Source organism: Orycteropus afer, unplaced genomic scaffold (genome assembly GCF_000298275.1).
Source record: "Orycteropus afer afer isolate SDZICR_OR568_19922 unplaced genomic scaffold, OryAfe1.0 scaffold00008, whole genome shotgun sequence".
NCBI lineage: Eukaryota > Metazoa > Chordata > Mammalia > Tubulidentata > Orycteropodidae > Orycteropus > Orycteropus afer.
The window spans coordinates 25,741,390-25,759,087 of record NW_006921595.1 but is presented as its reverse complement, the minus strand read 5'-3'; the positions used below and the strand labels follow the sequence as shown (position 1 = coordinate 25,759,087).

Genomic DNA, 17,698 nt, shown 5'->3' with positions numbered 1-17,698 from the left:
TTCACACTTATGCCTGAACATATTACAGAATTTTAACAAAAAACATATGACTCACATTTTCACAGAAGCTAATCTTAAGAAACTGAATAGATCAAATGAAGCAGCATACTACTTAAATAGAGGCTTAAGTATACCTCTAATTTCAACTGAGACTAAAAGGAAAGCAGTTAACTGAAAACACAAGTTGGATCCAGGCAAGGAAAATATGACAGAGTATTGCTGCATTTCTGTTATACATTTCTTCTTCTTTCATCAATGGACAACAATTCTGTGAAGTCGCAAACTACAGCTGCCTGAAGTTGTGGCAAGCCATGCCAAGTCCAAAGCTGATAATTAACAATACAAGTCAACCTAACAAAACAAAAAAATCCACTACTGTGTTATAAACTATGCTTGAAATAATCACTCTCGGAGTTAACAATGTTTTTCTCACATTACACAATTACAGAGGATGGGAGAGAGGAAAAGAAGGACAAGGGGAGCAAGTATACAGCAAAAGACCAATAAAAGGCTTTCAAGAAGATCAAGCATGTGGATTTTATTGGTAATAGCTGGAGCAGCTCTATCAGTTCATCGCACATTAATAGACAAGTTGCCATCCAGTCTCTTCATCGCTGCTTTAAAAGGAGAGTAGCTGCACTCTCAGCTTTACCTAGATTATTATCTAATGTTTTTGTTTGTTTGTTTGTTTTTCTTCTCTCTCCCCACCACATATCATGGGAAAGAAATCTGTAAAAATATTAATCTAATCTATGTTGTTGTTGTTATGTGCCGTCCAGTCGGACCCGACTCAGGACCGTAGCTTTCCGAGGCGGTATCACTACAGAAGTAGATTGTCCAACCTTCCTTCCAAGGAGTGGCTGGTGGGTTTGAACCACCAGCGTTCTGGTTAGCAGTCAGGTGCCTTAGGCACTACGCTACCAGCGCTCCTAGCTATAGGGCACAGAATTCTCAAGCATCATTTTTAATTTTCATATCCTTTTATAAGTAATATTTTTTGGGGAGTGGGGATAGGCAATTTTTAAACATACCTTACATTTGTAAGCCCATTTGTAGCTTTCAAATTAAATAATAATCATTGTTTAAGAAAAGGTAAGCTTTGAATATTTTAGGCTGGCTGCAGGCAAGTAAAAACTTTTTTTGCTTACAAACTAGGGGCCTGTGAGATTTTCTTTTAAAGCTAGTAAAGAAATTAGAGAAAAATTACAAACAAAACAAATATCAAGTATAGAAGGGGTTAATATTTAATTAAAACCAGTTCTATCCACCATAACAATGACCTGGAGCCAAACAAGGCGGAAGATGTATGAGTCATTCTTTCTGTCGTGAATGAGACAGCTGATCTTCTCAGCAATTCCTCAAGACAGGCAGGCAGTTCTGGAGTTCTGCCTCCATTCACAAAAACACAGTCCAGCATGAGCCATGTGGCCCAACCGCAAATCTTTTCATGTCACACCCTTCCGAAGAGCTAAAGCAAGTAAACTTGAACTTGCAATATAAACACACCAATTTTATTGCTCTCTCAAATACAGCTCAGACTCATTAAGGAACACATTTAGATAAATGGCATGTTTATAAAATTTTATTTATTTAGAAAGGAAGATAATTTAACCCATCCTACTTTACAGGGTACCTTGTCAAGAAAACTTGAATATACTGAACTAAGAGAGGAGGGAAGAAGGGAAAAAGTCATTAAAGAAATGTCTTTTTTATTTCTTGCCCACAATTCATGTGTATTATTGCATTTTGCTTTGAATCAAAGGGTTAGAAATCAGCTTCTCTGAAGAAATTTAAAATATATCTTAAGCAAAATTGTAAGAAAATCAACTTTCAAACAGTGGTATTCTTGTTTAATCCAAGAATACAGCTTCAGGCCATGGAACAAAATAATCATGAGTCCACCAAGCCTGGTTTTATATCATATCCGCTTTTAACATTAAAATCATTGTACCAATGTATAAGCATTAATTGATGTAGAAGTATAAACATACTTAAACACACACAAAAAGGGGGCTATTTCCCCATGACAGAAACATCTTGAATACTTGATAAAGACACTGTTTCTATATATTCTCAAAGAAAAGAATAAATTTTAGTTGTCTTGAATGTCAGCTCAGCTTCATTTCTTAACTCTAAATTGGCCTGCTGTGACTTGAAAACTTATGGGTAGTTCAGAGCCAACTAGTTGTTTCTAGATGAATGGTTTGTCTAATGCTACAGAGGTATTGACTATTTGTCATTGTTTTTGACTGCAAGATTCTACACAGATCAAAGGGAATAAAGTAATATTACAGAACTCAAAAAGTTCCACATTTCCTATAACTGAACCAGAAAAGCTCAGCAATACTTCATTAACATTTTTTCGGATCCTCTGGAAAAAACTATACATATGCAACCCCAAGTTCAATTTTTCTATTTTTAAAAAATACTTTTATTTTTTGCATATAGATCCTAGACAAGAAAACATTTTGACAAGTCCGATGAATATTTAGAAATAAAATACGTTCATTCTGCCTGCTAACTTTAAATCATGTCCAAATGAGAAGTCATTCTTTGGAATTTTAAAGTATATCCTGGTGCAACAGAGAGTGGTTGCCCCTTCCCTACACACACACACACACACACACACATCAAACGACTCTTCCTCAACTCTTAAGCAATCTTATGGACTTCTGTAATTTAATGCTTAATTCTTAATTCCTTTCTCATGTGAACAACATAAAATAATGTAGTTCTAATAGCCTTCATTTCTCATGACAAAGAAAAAAAATAGCATTCATGAACATTTTTCTAATTGTATGCTCCAATAAAAAAAAAAAATACAATTTTCAATACATAAAATGAGTGCATCATGACTACAGTATATTATGGAAGACATTCTGTACAGCATATAATAATAGAAGATATTATTTAAGGAACTTCATAAAATTGACTTTGGTTATGAATTTAGAATCAGATATTGAAATGAATTAAGATTATAATAATGACATATCTACTTTTAAGTCAATCTATTAAATGGTTGCATAAATTAAAAAAAAAAAAGTATTTGAATGAAGTAATAACTTTTGGCATAGAAATGCTGTTCTTGGAGATAAAACTCTGACTTGGAAGTATGTTGTTGTTGTTATGTGCGTCAAGTCAGAACCGACTCATAGCAACCCCTCCTTGGGTTTCTGAGGCAGTATCACTACAGAAGTAGATTGCCCCATGTTCCTTCTGAGGAGTGGCTGGTGGGTTTGAACCCCCAGCCTTCTGGTTAGCTGTCAAGTGCCTTAGGCACTACACTACCAGAGCTCCCGACTTGGAAGTATAGTGGAAGCATAAAACTTCAATATTGCAAAGTAATTGAAAAAGATTTTAGCCTGATGGCAGCTAATCCTCCTTAACTCCTTTCTTTAATATTACTAAAGAAACACAGAACTTCTAGACCCCACCAAAAACTATCTTCAAAAGTAGCTATGTATTTACATTACATATATACTGAAATTTATGATTTTCTTTAAATTGTATTAGTAGGTAAACTTTCATAAGCAAATTTTCAAGAAAGCATTTTTTAAAATTCAAGTTTGCATCCTTCTATTTCTGTCCTATTCACACAAAAGGTTCGATTTTAACTGTGATTTTCTAGGACATCAGCCTCTAAAGCACAACTGAGAGAGGCTGTTAAACAATAAGACGTCACCATGATGTTGACGAGATTGATATTTGAACTCACTATTTGATGAGATCAAATAATTGCAATTGCCTTTCTGTCAGTATCAATCATATTCAAAAGATAAATAATCAATACAAGAATTGTACATAGCCAAATTATAATATTAAGTAATAATGGGATAAATATAAATTACACATTCTTTCTTTTTAACTACTATTATGGCCACTGAAAATACTAGCTTTTCAACTTTCTAAAATTCAGAATACAATGTGAGTACTTTAAATTGTGATATATAGGATAAAAATCTTTAAATTGTAGTGTGAACATACAGAAAGTGATACTAGTGTAAAGCTATACTCACCACAAATGTGTTTTTGATCCCTGTGTAGAAATTATTTTGGGGAGAGAATGGAAGTATATTCAGAGACGATTTTACTGAATTGGAAATGCTGATTCCATCCTCACCTTCACATAGTCCTGGCCTAATCTATCCCAACTTTCTCTTAGAAGTAAGTTCATATTTCATAACCCATACTAATCTGCCCAGTGACTAATACATATGTTGAATTTTGGGTCTACCTTAGAAAAATGCTTATAGGAAAGAACAGATTAAGTATGCTAAGATACAGCATATCCCACATATTTAGAGACTTTCACTGTTGTTTTTAAAAAACATGGTTTTCATATAACACATTACAACTAACTTGACTCATGTCTAATAAGATTTTTAGACCTGTTTAATTTCCCACTGGGATTCTAACTTATGAGAAAAACTTGGTTAATTGCCAAAGATCTTTTTCAAAACGGTCAATGCCTTAAAATTCTATGGTCACTTTCTTGGCTACCGGTCATTAATAAAAGAAATATGTAAATGGTATAAATTCTGACAGTTTGGCAATGTTTTTATTTCTGGATGTGCAGAGGACATAAATGGGCAAATCTAGCTACAAATAAAGTAGGATAATTTTGAGATCTCTTTTTAGCTAATTATTCAAGCCTTGGAATAAGTCAAATTAAAATGTTAATGCAAAATAATTAAATTGTATTTAATAACTCAAACAAAAGTAAATGTGGAGTCTATTAACAAATAGTTTTTTTTTAAAAAAACTCTTCTCAATCTTAGATTTTTAAAAAATCACATAACAATTTTTGTTTACATCATGGTTGGATAAATGAAACTATTCTGACAAATGTTTAAATTCTTCTAAATGTAATATTATGCCTAGTTTGTAAATAGCAGTCCACCTGGGTATTTAATAAAACACTCTGAGGATTAATTCCTGAACTTAGTAAGTTTATGCATTCTTTTCTAAGTGAAAGTCTACATTCCTCAAATACATTGGTCATATTCTAGGTTTATTTTATATAAAGCTAAGTCTTCAGATTTGATTTACAGGTATGTTAAGAAATCATGGATAAGCGCAAAGCAAAGCTTTAAAAGATAGATTATTTAAATCATTTATTCAAGCTACAAGAAACAAAACAAGCCAAATATATATATATATATATATATATATATATATATATATAGATTCTAAAATGTTAAGAGTCTGTCACAGATTCTACATTTTAAAATTCCAGGAGCAGAGTTGCTATGCACATTCAGAATCTGCCAGCAAGTGCACTGACTTGGAATCAATGAGATTTTAAAATCTTAAGAAGCAACACACCTTCCAGACCAATTAAAATACATATTTAAGTTATTTTGAATAAGTGAATAAATTCTCTCATAAATTCTCTCACAACCTTCAACTTTACAATATTAATAGATAAAAGTCAACATGAGAACCTCGGTAGAGTTTTTTCTTGAAAAAGTTACGTTTGAGTGTATGGCTTATGTTGCAATAATAAGTAATCTATTGCAGTAAGTTTCATTTACAGGGACAGGAAAAATGACCTTTAAATATAACTAAAACTTTCATTAATACTTACCTTTCATTAACACACAAATACAATCACCTTTTCAAAGGACTACCAGGAAAGCTATTGAACTTAAAAGACTTATAAAGGTTGCAAAAGCTCTTTGGAGAACTGGAATATCAGCAAAACAAAGAAACTTATTTTACATACTAACAGCAACTTGATCAACTGCATGCAAGACCACCAGATAAAACAAGTCAGTCAGCCTCAAAGTACCTACAGCAACACTTGAGTTCAACTTAAAGAGACCCTCTCCTCACCAGCTTAAAAATCTGTTCAAGAAATTCTGTGCTTCTCATAGAGTGTGAAGATAGAAATAATACAATTATACTCAAGGCTTAAATATCTATAATTTTCTTTTTGTTGCTCATAAAACACATGACAAAATTAAAATTTCACATTCATTATACCAATTGCAAAAGAAAAATTGTGAATTACAAATGCCAAACATGATCTCTCAACATTAAGCATTTTTGAAGTTCTATAAAGCTTTACTCAAGTAGTATCTCATTGTTCCTATAAAATGAAGTTTCACACAATAAAAGAATAATAGATCAAATATACAATTTTATCAAAAATAATCCAAAATCAAAGTAATGTCTTTAAATGTCTACTTACTATAATAAATAAATCCTAATAAAGTTGACAAAATAACAAAGGTCAATTTCACAAACATCACATGTATAGTACCAAATAGATAACATTTTAAAAATCATCAAAACCCCATAGATTTGTTTTAAATGCATAGATTTCCTAAATATTAGATACACACCTAACGTTCTGTGTTGTGAACAAGGTGGAAAGAAGACACTTGCACTTAAATCTTGAAGCATCCCGTCCTGATGAACCCAGAGAAACTAATTTCTGCCATCAGAGAAGTCCTCCACCAGAACACCAAATAATGATATGCGCTGCTCTAAAGGAAACAGCAAGCCGGGTTCTGGCTCTAGGAGGTCTCTCGAGGTACAATAATATAAACCTGATCAATTGCAATTAAAATCTGAAGAGAGCCTTAGAACTTGAAGTCTTGGTGCATTAGTTCTTGCCAAAAGCAGATGTGATTGTGAGCTGGAAGCAATTTCTCCTGGTAATTTGTGATGACACTGGGTAGTGCAGCCCCAGAGTCCCCAAAGACAAACTCATCAGAGGCTCTAATGTATGCATGACACATGAGGTGGCTCTTTTAGAGCTCAATTAATTGGGCTGAACATTAAGACAGCAAGTTCAGGACTTTTTTTTTCCCCCTTCTAGAGTTGTTGCTTTTCCCCTTTTAAAGCAATTTTTACCTTACCTTCTGCAAGCCATGTTTCTTGTAATTGACTTAGATCTTGAAAGAGTTCTGAAAAAAAAAGTCATAGGGCATAACATAAGATTTGCAAATCTCTAAGGCTCCATTAAATAGAAATGTTCATCATCATAAAATTGGCATTAAATATCAATTCCACTTGTGGGGGGGTCAATATAAGAAAGTAAGGTTCATATCTGAGCAATCTCTCATAGTTCTGATGGCTATCAAGCAATGCTTTTTTAAGAAGCTCATATAGTCTAAAAACTAAAGAATAGTCTTTTTTTTTTTTTTTTTTCCTCTCTCTCTTAGCAAGAAACATAATAAATAAGCTTAGGGACATCAAATATAAGTACAGTAAGATTCACAAAAAAGGCAGAGGGGAAGGTGTGTCTATCTGTGGAAGTTACTCTTAAATTTATTCAATTCTTGTTAAAACAGTAGTGAGAGAACAGAAAGAGTGAAAAGAATTTTATTTATATCTTCTGAAACTTATATAAATGATAACATAGTATATGAGATAACCCTGATATGTTATCAGGTTTAGTAACAAAATACTAAAAGGTACAACTTGTAAATACAAGTTTTTTGAGGAAAATTTCAACAATAAAAGGTTTATAAAATCAAAAAGAGATAATTCCCTGAGTTCTGTAAATTATCAAGTGCAAACTTGTATATTCTGTCCTATTGGGGTGGGGGTGGGGTTTGAAGGTGTTCAGTAAGCAAAAGGATATTAGGAAGTTTCAGAATATAATATATATACTCTAAATTGAAAACTGACTTTTGATAACTAAATCTAAGTATATTAAGTTCATAATGAATGTCCCTATATGGTTGAAATAATTTATAATGTATTGATAACCTACCAAGAGTTCATGAAAAGACTCTGTAGTCTAACTGCCCAAATAGGTAATATAATTATTAATTAGGCCTTCATTATGATTCTGGATCATGATTCAGTGAACACTTTTAAGGCCTATAAACAAGGTACTATATGACTCTACCTTGTAGTCATTAAAATCCTTCCTAATTTTGATAGTAGTTTATGATTTTAATGAAAAGGGGATAGAGAATCAAACAATTGTATACAGTAGGAAGAAAAAATTAAACAGTGTACATAGCTGTATAATGTGTCCCAATGTGTTGACTATTTTAGAATCCATACCTTAGTGTATGGTATTAGTTATGTGTCATATGGACAAGTGCAGTCAAATATAAAAGAATGATTGAAAGAATGATGTCACTTTTAATTTTTATTTACTTCTTCATTAGTTTTGTGACAAGACCACAAACATTCTCCAATGCAAACTGTCACATTATGTAAATTGCTCCAAATAAAAGTATTAGTTAAATTCAGTAATTATAAAGTTTACTATTTTTAAGATAAGATTGGAGTGTTCCTCTTCTTTATGAGGGTGGGAGAGTAGGTAAAGAAGGGGAAGTCAGTCTAAAATCAAACCTCACCTTCTGAATCATGAGCCAGATCTCTGTTAATGAATTTTCTTTTCCTGACATTTGTTGGTTTCTCGTTACAATGTCTCCCACGCTGACTCTAAAAGGGAAAGATAAAATCCTTTAAAAGAATGTAAACCTCAGATGTCACACACACACACACACACACACAAAAAACATGCAAAAATAACCTAAAGTCTACTGGATCCTCTTTCTTAATGGAAAAATAATTCCATAGTATCAATTCTGATTTTCAGGTTTTGCATTCATGTTAGTGAAAATCTACACTAAGACTTCAACAGCCAAGAGAGTTGTAGCCCTATGCGGATCCTAACACTCTAATACTTATCAATCATATATTCATGGTATCTCAGCATCAAAACAACATCAAGCAATTACACTTAAAGTCTTTTTTAGGCTGGATCAAAGCTGGATTAAAAGACTGAATTTTAGTTTCTCAGATACCCACAAAAAAAGCAGCTAAAAGAGAGTGGAGAAATTTTTAAAAATGAGAGAGAAAATGAGGAAAAAAGAAACAAAAACACCCCATGTAAACAAAAAGTGTCAGCATTTGTCTCAACTTCATTCTTTTCAATGTGGCAGACAAACCCAGCCAGAAACTTTGAGTGCAGCAGCTGCTGCTGCCCTCCATCTCCTCTTCCACTCATCTTGAACACTTTAATCAGAAAAAGGGGTCTTAAAAAACAAAACTATGCCTTATCCAAATCACTGAAAGGTAAGCTCATTTTGAAGACTGGGCTTCTAGAAGCAGAGTCGCCCTACAGTGGCAACAAAGCAGATAAAGTATCTGCAATCCCAACCCCCTTGCCCCCTCCCTTCTTAGCCTCTCCCTCCCCCATTCCTCCCTCCTCCCCCCCCCCCGCCGGAGTCAAGTTTATAAACAGCAACTTTCGAACTGATCACTCACATTGGTGACCATGTAAGGCACTTGCTGGTCATAAAATCCATCCATTCTACTGCTCTTCGCAAATCTCAGCTCAATATTTTATATTTTGAGCATTTAGCTGGAGATTTCCTCGGGATCTGGACTTCTATCAACCTAGAGGGGAACAAGATGGCTTTTAGGCTTTAAAAAAAAAAAAAAAATCATGAATGAAGCTCTTGAATTTGCATAGCTAATTACCCCCCGACAGTCCCATTCACAAAAATAACCCTCCCTACACCGCCTCCTTCACCTGGATCCAAAGAGAGCCAAGAGAGTTCACAATTAACATATTTTCGGCAGTAGCAAAAATCCGCACAAGAGGCGATGCATTTATTTACACTCTCGATGCTTCCCTGCGCGGTCAGTGTACCCCGGGCAGCGCTGATTCGCAAACGTGTGCAAAACTAGCAATGGCGATCAACGAGACTTGCTTTGCACCTAACGGGACTAAAGAGACGGAGACACCTCTTTCGTAAGGATAGTTTTTGCAACCCATAACCATGCAATTATCTGGAGAGACATAAAAAGTTGTTAGAAAGACCCACCTGAAGGCCACGGTAGGCGAACTGCTGCAAAAAATTCCCTCCAAATTTGGTAAAAACATTAATTATTACCCAGCACTTCCCCCTTGGAAGCTGAAAGCGCCTCTGACAGAGCTCAATTCGGTGGTTTTTCCTCTACTTCTCCTCCAGGGGCCTCCAATCCAAACTGATGGATCGCTGCCTCCCATTGGCTCCGCGTCTCTTTCACAAGATCAGATTTCTGGCTGTCAATCAGGCTGCTCGCTGCCCCTTCTCACGGATCTCCCGCGCCCCTCTTCCTGAGAGAGTCCCCGGCGGCGAGGTGCGGAATCCGCAGCTTGGCAAAGCCGGCGAGAATCGACCCTCTTTCTATCCGCAGTTTATTGTTAAGACGCCCGGGGACACTGCTGCCATGTGTATCGAGTCGCCCGTTCTGGTTACTGGTATGTTTGGTTCACTGTTTGGCAGGTTTCCTTAAAGCACTTTTAGTTCAGGTGTGTATACTCTGAAGCGCGAGCCACAACGCCCCCTCAAAATCCACAGCCTCCCTACCCTTGACCTGACAAGGAGTCCGCCTCGCTGCCTAGCCTCGTTCCCACTAAGCTTTTGGCCCAAGTTATTTTCCCTTTTTTCAACCCTCCCCTAGCCCCACCACCACTATGGCTTATGGAGACTATTTTTTTTAACAGCTATTCTCAACTAAAACTAGATCCTGTCGTTCGTGGAACAGAGAAATAAAGCATCTTGTGATGAATCGTCTGAGAGAAGCCAGGGAAATGCTTATTAGGAACAGAAAGGGAGAGTTGCGTCGGGAGGGAGAACTTGGGGAGACAACAGAGCAATCTAGGTGAGGAAAAAAAAAAAAAAAACGCCGCCATCGAGTCTATCCCTACTCACAAGGATGCTAAGGACAGAGAAGAACTGCCCCATAGGGTTTTCAAGCAGGTAAATGGGTGAGGAGAAGTGTATAAACGTGTATAAACGTGTATAAAAGTGTATAAACGTGCATCGGTACCAATATGTGCATATGAGAAAGGTGCTCCCCGCCCACGGTGTAGGGAGAGAGAACAGGGAGGGGATGAGGTGGCTCGGATATCCCGGGACCCGCACGTTTCCTGAGCTTTTGTTATGTATACACGCAGGTGAGGGTGTCACTTAACTGTACTTGACGCTTTTACTTCCTCTTGAGCTTTGAAAGAGCCAGAGCCAGGAGCAGGGGGAGAGGGGTGAGGAGGCTCGGGTTTCAAGGACATGGCTAGGACGTTAAAAAGTGAGGACTGCATCTCTGAAGCCGCTTGCCGTGACCACCCTGCTGCAGGGCTTGGAGCAGTGGACAGTCGCGGCCCATCAGGGGTTGAGAGGCCGCGGGGATGGAACCAGGGACTTAGTATATTGAAATTGACTTGTAATCCTGGTGGCGACCAGAGCTGGTGACTAAAGGATGTTTCCGGCAGCTGTTCCGCCACTTGGGAAACGTGCTGCAGTTCTCCATTTCTATTTGAAATGGAACGTTGTGGAGACGCTTTAAAATGGAGTGTGAGCAAACAGGACTTAATTTTGTATCCGTAAGGGAACCAGAAAAGGAAAGGCTATGTTAAAACAAAACAAAAAATTATTTAAAACTGGGAAAATAACCAATAATTATGGGCAGCAAGGAACACATAGTGCATTCTCTGAAATTGTAGCCTGTGACAACATGAGCACGTACAAGCATTTTGAGCGGGAACTGCACTTTAACCCCGCGGGTTCTGGGAGCAGTTTAGCTCCTAGGCTAAAGGCCTGAAAGGCTCCTGGGTACTTACTGCGAGTGCACCCAGGCGGAGGACCAATAGCAAGGGTGTCCCGCCGCCTCGCATCTCGGGATAACCCACCCCTGGTAATCTGAGCAACAGTTTCCAAAGACCTCTGAGGCCGGAGCCCTACCCGTATCCAGGGTAACCGGGAGAGGGAGGAGCTTCGGGTTAGGTCCCCGAGAGGTTCTCCCTGCAGCCAATGACAAACCGTGTGTTCCCAGCCCATTGTTTTTTAGTACTGACCCCGCAGCGCTCCGCTAGGGGATTGGCCGCCTAAAGGAAGGGGGCGGAGCCTCACACGCCCCCACAGCCACCTTTCAGTTCCATTCACAAAATTCCGGCCTCTCTGGGACACGTGGTTGGGGGCGTGGAGCGCGGGGGGTGGGATGGGGGAGTGGAGGAATACAACAAAGGCCTAAGTTTCCTAAATCACAAAACTTTTTTTTTCTTTTGCCTCTGTAACTCGTCTTTCTCGACCCTGAAATAAATACTGAAAAAAAACTAAAACCGTTGACGTTGAGTGCATTCCGACTAAAGAGGACATTTTAGAGCAGAATAGAACTTTTCAACGGTTTCCAAAACTGTAAATCTTTCCGGAAATAGACTGTCATCTCTTTCTCCTGGTGGGTTCAAACCGTGAACCTTTCGCTTAGCAGCCCAGGGCTTAACCACTCCGCCACCAGGGCTATCTCGCAATAAACGCAGCAAACAAATTCTAGAAAATGAAAGAAAAGAAAAACACACTTTGAAAGCAATACAAGGCGGGGGCGGGGGGAAGTCCGAGATTAAAGGAATGTTCAAGCGGAGATAATTCCAGGTTGCACTGCCTACAATAAAAGCTGCGCCTGAGCAAAGGAACAGAATCAAGGAGAGTAAGGAGAGAGCCTTTAGCTTGTTCGACATGGCATTGCTTTTAGAAGCGCAAACAGTTTGATATTGTGGAGAGATTTCCCTTTTCTCACTGAAGGTTCTGTAATTTTCATTTTTACCTTTGATTCATCGCACAAATGTCTTGTTAATTCTCCTTTCTTTTAGGAACATTACAGGCTTACGCCGCATGGCAATTTTAGCATTTCATTTCCCCTGTTCTCTACTTCACAGGCCCCCATCCCGACCCTCCTACTGCTAGAACAGCACACCCAAGCTGCGGGCTAAGCCTCCCATTTTATTTTGTAATGCCTAAATTCCATATTTTCCCTTTCTAGTTCTTTAAACAAACTCATAGCATTTAACTACTTCATTTTAGGATTTCAACTGAGTATTAATTGGAAATGTGAAAAAGCAGTCACTTTCCCCACATCACAGCTTTATTGAAACAGCTTTAAATGTTGAGACAAATGTACCATTCTTGCAAGTGAATGATTGAACCATGACAATTTCTCTCTCACTTTCTGTGCTATCCTATTTTGTGCTTTGATGCTCTCTGAGACTCTAGCTTTTAGTTTGGCCGCTGTTTATCTTCTATGCTTGGCACTGGGGACAACCAACAGGGCCAGTGGCTGCAGCAGACATTGGAAGGGCTCAAGTTTTGTTTTTCAGAAAAACTTACGATTGTGGAAAATGTCTACAGAGGCAGCTGTTCTCTCCACTGAGGGGAACGTCAAGAGTTGCACAAAGTTTCCACTACTTTTGAAAATGAGTCTTTAAAAAATCAGCTTAGTAATGCCAGTCCTTGTTGAATGGAAAATTTCATTTTGGCAGGATTTCAGGCATAGAATGGCAGAACAGAGGCCAAGAGGCTTTGACATTTATTTACTTGTATTTTGAAATCCCATTTGAGTTTTGAAATAGGAGCTCTTGAGAGAAAGTTTTTCCCAAAATGTAAGGAAAAAAAAAAAAAAAGGCAATTTCTGTGTTTGGAAAGTTTTTAACTTGCATATAAAGCTATTTAAATCTTTATAGTTCCTTTGCTGTTATTTAATAAAGTAAAATAATATCCATTAGTGGCTTTTCTGCAGTTACCTTATTATAGCATTATACTGAAATGCAGGTTGTTAAATTTAAAAGTGAATTTCTAAAAGCTGCAGAAAAATGAAAACTTAAAATTTAAACTAAAATGGTGCTGCTTGTTTAAAATAGTTAATATGATTAAAATCAAATGAAATTTGTTCAAAATGGTGTGTATTGTTAAGTAAAATAATAAATTGTACAATTTTTTTTAACTAAAGTACTATTCAAGACAAATTGTTAATGGCCTAGTTTGCACAGAGCTGTATCTAATAGATACGGAAAAGACTGACTACTATACAGAAAAATGGGCAAAGGAAGTAGACAGGTGAAAAGAGTTCTGAAGAGAAATAGAAAGCCTTGAAGAAATGGTGAAAGATTTCTTGCAGAAATGCTCCAGTCTGGAGTGGGATAGAGCCTAGGAAGCAGGTAAGAGTACCAGGAAAACTGACACTGAAAAAGTGTCTTGTCTCCCACACTCAACACTGCTATTGTCAGCCAGTGAATACCGCAAGGAGAGGGAATTAAGGCAGCTTCTAAACGAGTGATGGAAAAATGCTTACCTGCACTAGAATTTAGGACATGATACATTTACAAAATAAAGATTTTTAACCCATCAAGTTGATGAAAAGTTTTTACTACCTAGGGGTATGGGTGTTGGGATCTGGGCACTCCTATATTACTTATTGAAATGTGGCTTTCTGCAACCTTTCCAAAGTAAGTTTATAGTATCTATTAGACACCAAAGTTAGACCAAATATTCCTGATTTGAGATATCTGTCCTACACAAAATTGCCCCTTTTTAAAAAAAAAAAAAAAATTTACTACATAAGAATGGTTATTGAAATATATTTGTAGAGGGAAAAATCAGGAGGCAACTTGAATGATCATCAATGAGAAGATGGTTTTAATAAAGTATGATCCTCTGATACTTTAGAATTCACATTGTGATTATATGTTGTTGTTGTTATATGCCATCAAGTCAGATCCGACTCACAGTGACCCCTCCTTGAGTTTCCAAGACAGTATCACTATGGAAGTAGATTGCCCCATCTTCCTTCCTAGGAGTGGCTGGTGGGTTTGAACCACCAGCCTCCTGGTTAGCAGTCAAGTGCCTTAGGCACTATGCTACCAGAGCTCCTTGTGATTATAAAGCTGTTAAAAAAGTTTACTATATCCTTAGTTCTCAAATTTGAGATTGTATAAGAAATGACTTGTTAAAAATTCAGATTCCTGGATGATTCCAGGGTTTTTGATTCAATAGACCAGAGCTGGGCCCAGGAAGTACATATTGAAGTACAAGGTGATTCTGTTGTAGGGCATTTGGTTGCAATGATCTGGAGACCTTTCTTTGAGAAATGTTGGGTTGGATTCCTACCAGAAGTCCGAAAGGAGGCCTACAAAGTGTGCTGGTGGTCAACATGTTTTGTAAGACCCACGTGATATTGACTCTCATGGTGAATTCATTGTCAACATCTAAAATTCAGATTTCACTTAAAAAAAAAAAAATCCACATTTCCAGGACTGCTTGAAAAAACAAGAGAATATAGCAGTGGGTCCAAATTCCCACATCATCACCTGCAGCTAGTTATAAAGAAGTATGGGTCTCTCAATTTTGTCATGGTCCACACTCTTTCCCAACCTGTTTTTTGTGTTTATGTTACCTGTCTGACTCCTGTAGGCATCTGAGTGTGTCAATCATGATTTACATGTGACATAGCATCTTAAGTAAAAAAAGCAAGAGATCAGGTATATAACACCATATATCCTGTTTTGTTAAAAATGAAAAATAAAAAAGGACCCAAGGCATGGTATTTTCTATTTCCTCATATGCATGTGAAAGCTGGACAATGAATGAAGGTGACCAAAGAAGAGTTGATGCTTTTGAGTTTGAAAGTACCACGGATGGCCAGAAAAACTAACAAATCTGTCCTGGAAGAAGTACAACCAGAATGCTTATTGGAAGCGAGGATGGCCAGATTTCATCTGCCTTACTTTGATCATGTTGTCAAAAGGGACCATTCCCTGGAGAAGGATATCGTGTTTGGTAAATTGGAGGGTCAGCAAGGAAGAGGAAGGCCCTCAATGAGATGGATCGATACAGTGGCTGCAACCGTGGGCTCAAGTATAGCAAGGATTGTGAGGCTGGCGCAGGAGCAGGCAGTGTTTCATTCTGTTGCACACAGGGTCCTAATGAGTCAGAGCTGACTCAATGGCACCTAACAACAACAACAACTATGCGTGTGTGGGCAATCTACTACCATAGTGATACTGTCTCAAAAAGCCAAGGAGGGTTTGCCACGAGTCGGATCCAACTCGACAGCAGTGAGTTTGTTTTTTTTATTTTTTGGGGGGTTCTTGTGTGTGTGTGTGTGTACACACACACACACACACAAAACTCACTGCCGTCTCATTGGATTTTCAATGCTGCAAATTTTTATGGAAGCAGACTGCTTCATCTTTCTTTCACAGAATGGCTGGTGGGTTCAAACCACAGATCTTTTGGTTAGCAGCTCAATGTCTTAACCACTACACCACCAGAGTGCCTTCTATATCTACACATACACACACACACATACACACATATCAGTATTTCTTAACTCTGTTTTCATTATTTTCTCCTAAGAAGTCATTTAGATATTAATTTTTCTGAATTGCTCTCATCTGTTAAATTTTAATACCACAGATGAACTATTTATTTGTGTCCTATAGTCCTTTGCAAGATGGGGCAATCTACTTCCATAGTGATACTGCCTTGGAAACCCAAGGAGGGGTCGCTATGAGTCAGGTCTGACTTGATGGCACATAACAACAACAACAACATAGTCCTTTACAGGATGATGACCCATTGTAATATTTAAGATGCACTCCTACCTTGCAAAAAATAATTTATTTTATTTCATTCCCATTGACAATGATATACGCCTAAACTTTATTTTTTAACAGATACTATATTTACCTAGATATATAAACATTTTTGTGTGTGTGATTGAAAAATGGCATGGAAGGATACACACCAATCTTTTTACCATAAGTAAGGTAAGAATAATTGGGGGGTGAAAAATAAAAGATAATTACTATTTTCTTCCAGTATAGTAGCATGGTTGAACTTTTTTTAATACACTGAAGGGGTAAACAAATCAGTTTAAATTAGTGTTAGTTTTCTTAGGACAAAAGACATTTGCATTCATAACACAGCTATATATCTAGGCATAAGGCATTGGTAGTTTGATGGTAGAATTCTCAGCTTCCATGTGGGTTTGATTCCCAGTCAATGCACTTCATACACTGCCACTACCAGTCTATCAGTGAAGGCTTGTGTGTTCCCATGATGCTGATGAAGTCTTAGCATAGCTTTCAATCAGAGTAGGAACAAAGATCTGACTGTATACTTCTAAAAATCAGCCATTGAAAACCCTGTGAATCCCAAGTCCCCTCTGGAACCCGTCATGGGGATGGCACTGGACTGGACAGTGTTCTGTTCTGTTATGCAACAACAGCAATATATCTAGGTGGTCGTGGGTCTTAGTTTTTGAGTGATACATGAAGTTTGTAATAACTGACAAGTAAGGAAAAAATTATAAATCCTCTACCTTCCTTTAGAAAGAGGATCATCTATATTTTCTTTTAGAATTAAAGATATGGCATTGTTAACTTTAAAATAAATAGTAAAACTCAGCAGAACTCACCAATCTCCATGTCTGTACTTATTATCCAGAAAACAGTAAGAGATGCAGGTGTGATGCTGTGCTCTCCTCAAAAGTAAAAGACAGGTAACAACAAAAGGAGAAAAAGGCTCCCAAAGATCCGTATTACATTTAGAATTTTGTCTTCTGGATTACAGACTGATTTAACACAATTTGAAGCACTAGCAATAAGATTAATTTTTATGTGTAATAAACTTTGAGAGGAACAATATTTCTAGAATGGTTTCCCAAAGTACCTCTTTTGTAACATTTTCTTGGAAGTAGTTGGTTTTTCCCAGTTCTGAACCCCAAAGAAACATTAGGGAAACCCCCTCTTAAGGGCTATCAAAGCTGTTAATTCTCCATAGTTCTAAATTCCGTGTGAATGCTTAATATTCTCTATATTAAATAAACTATTTAGAACTTAGGTCATAATTATGTTCTTAGTCACTAAAACCAGTTGTCATCAGATTGATTTTCACTCATGGCAGCC

The 17,698-nt window shown here is 37.2% G+C and overlaps 1 protein-coding gene across 1 annotated transcript in view; it reads right to left on the bottom strand.

The window, feature by feature from the left end:
- The window catches only part of ETV1 (ETS variant transcription factor 1), a 106,616-nt gene extending 97,331 nt beyond the window's left edge, over nucleotides 1-9,285 (bottom strand). Inside the window, exons 1-3 of the mRNA XM_042781531.1 lie at nucleotides 9,241-9,285; nucleotides 8,325-8,412; nucleotides 6,867-6,914 (exon numbers count right to left, since the gene is read on the bottom strand). Of these exons, the coding sequence (XP_042637465.1) occupies nucleotides 6,867-6,914; nucleotides 8,325-8,412; nucleotides 9,241-9,285 (181 nt within the window). The remainder of the gene's footprint in view (nucleotides 1-6,866; nucleotides 6,915-8,324; nucleotides 8,413-9,240) is intronic.
- Between the last annotated feature and the right edge of the window lie 8,413 nt (nucleotides 9,286-17,698).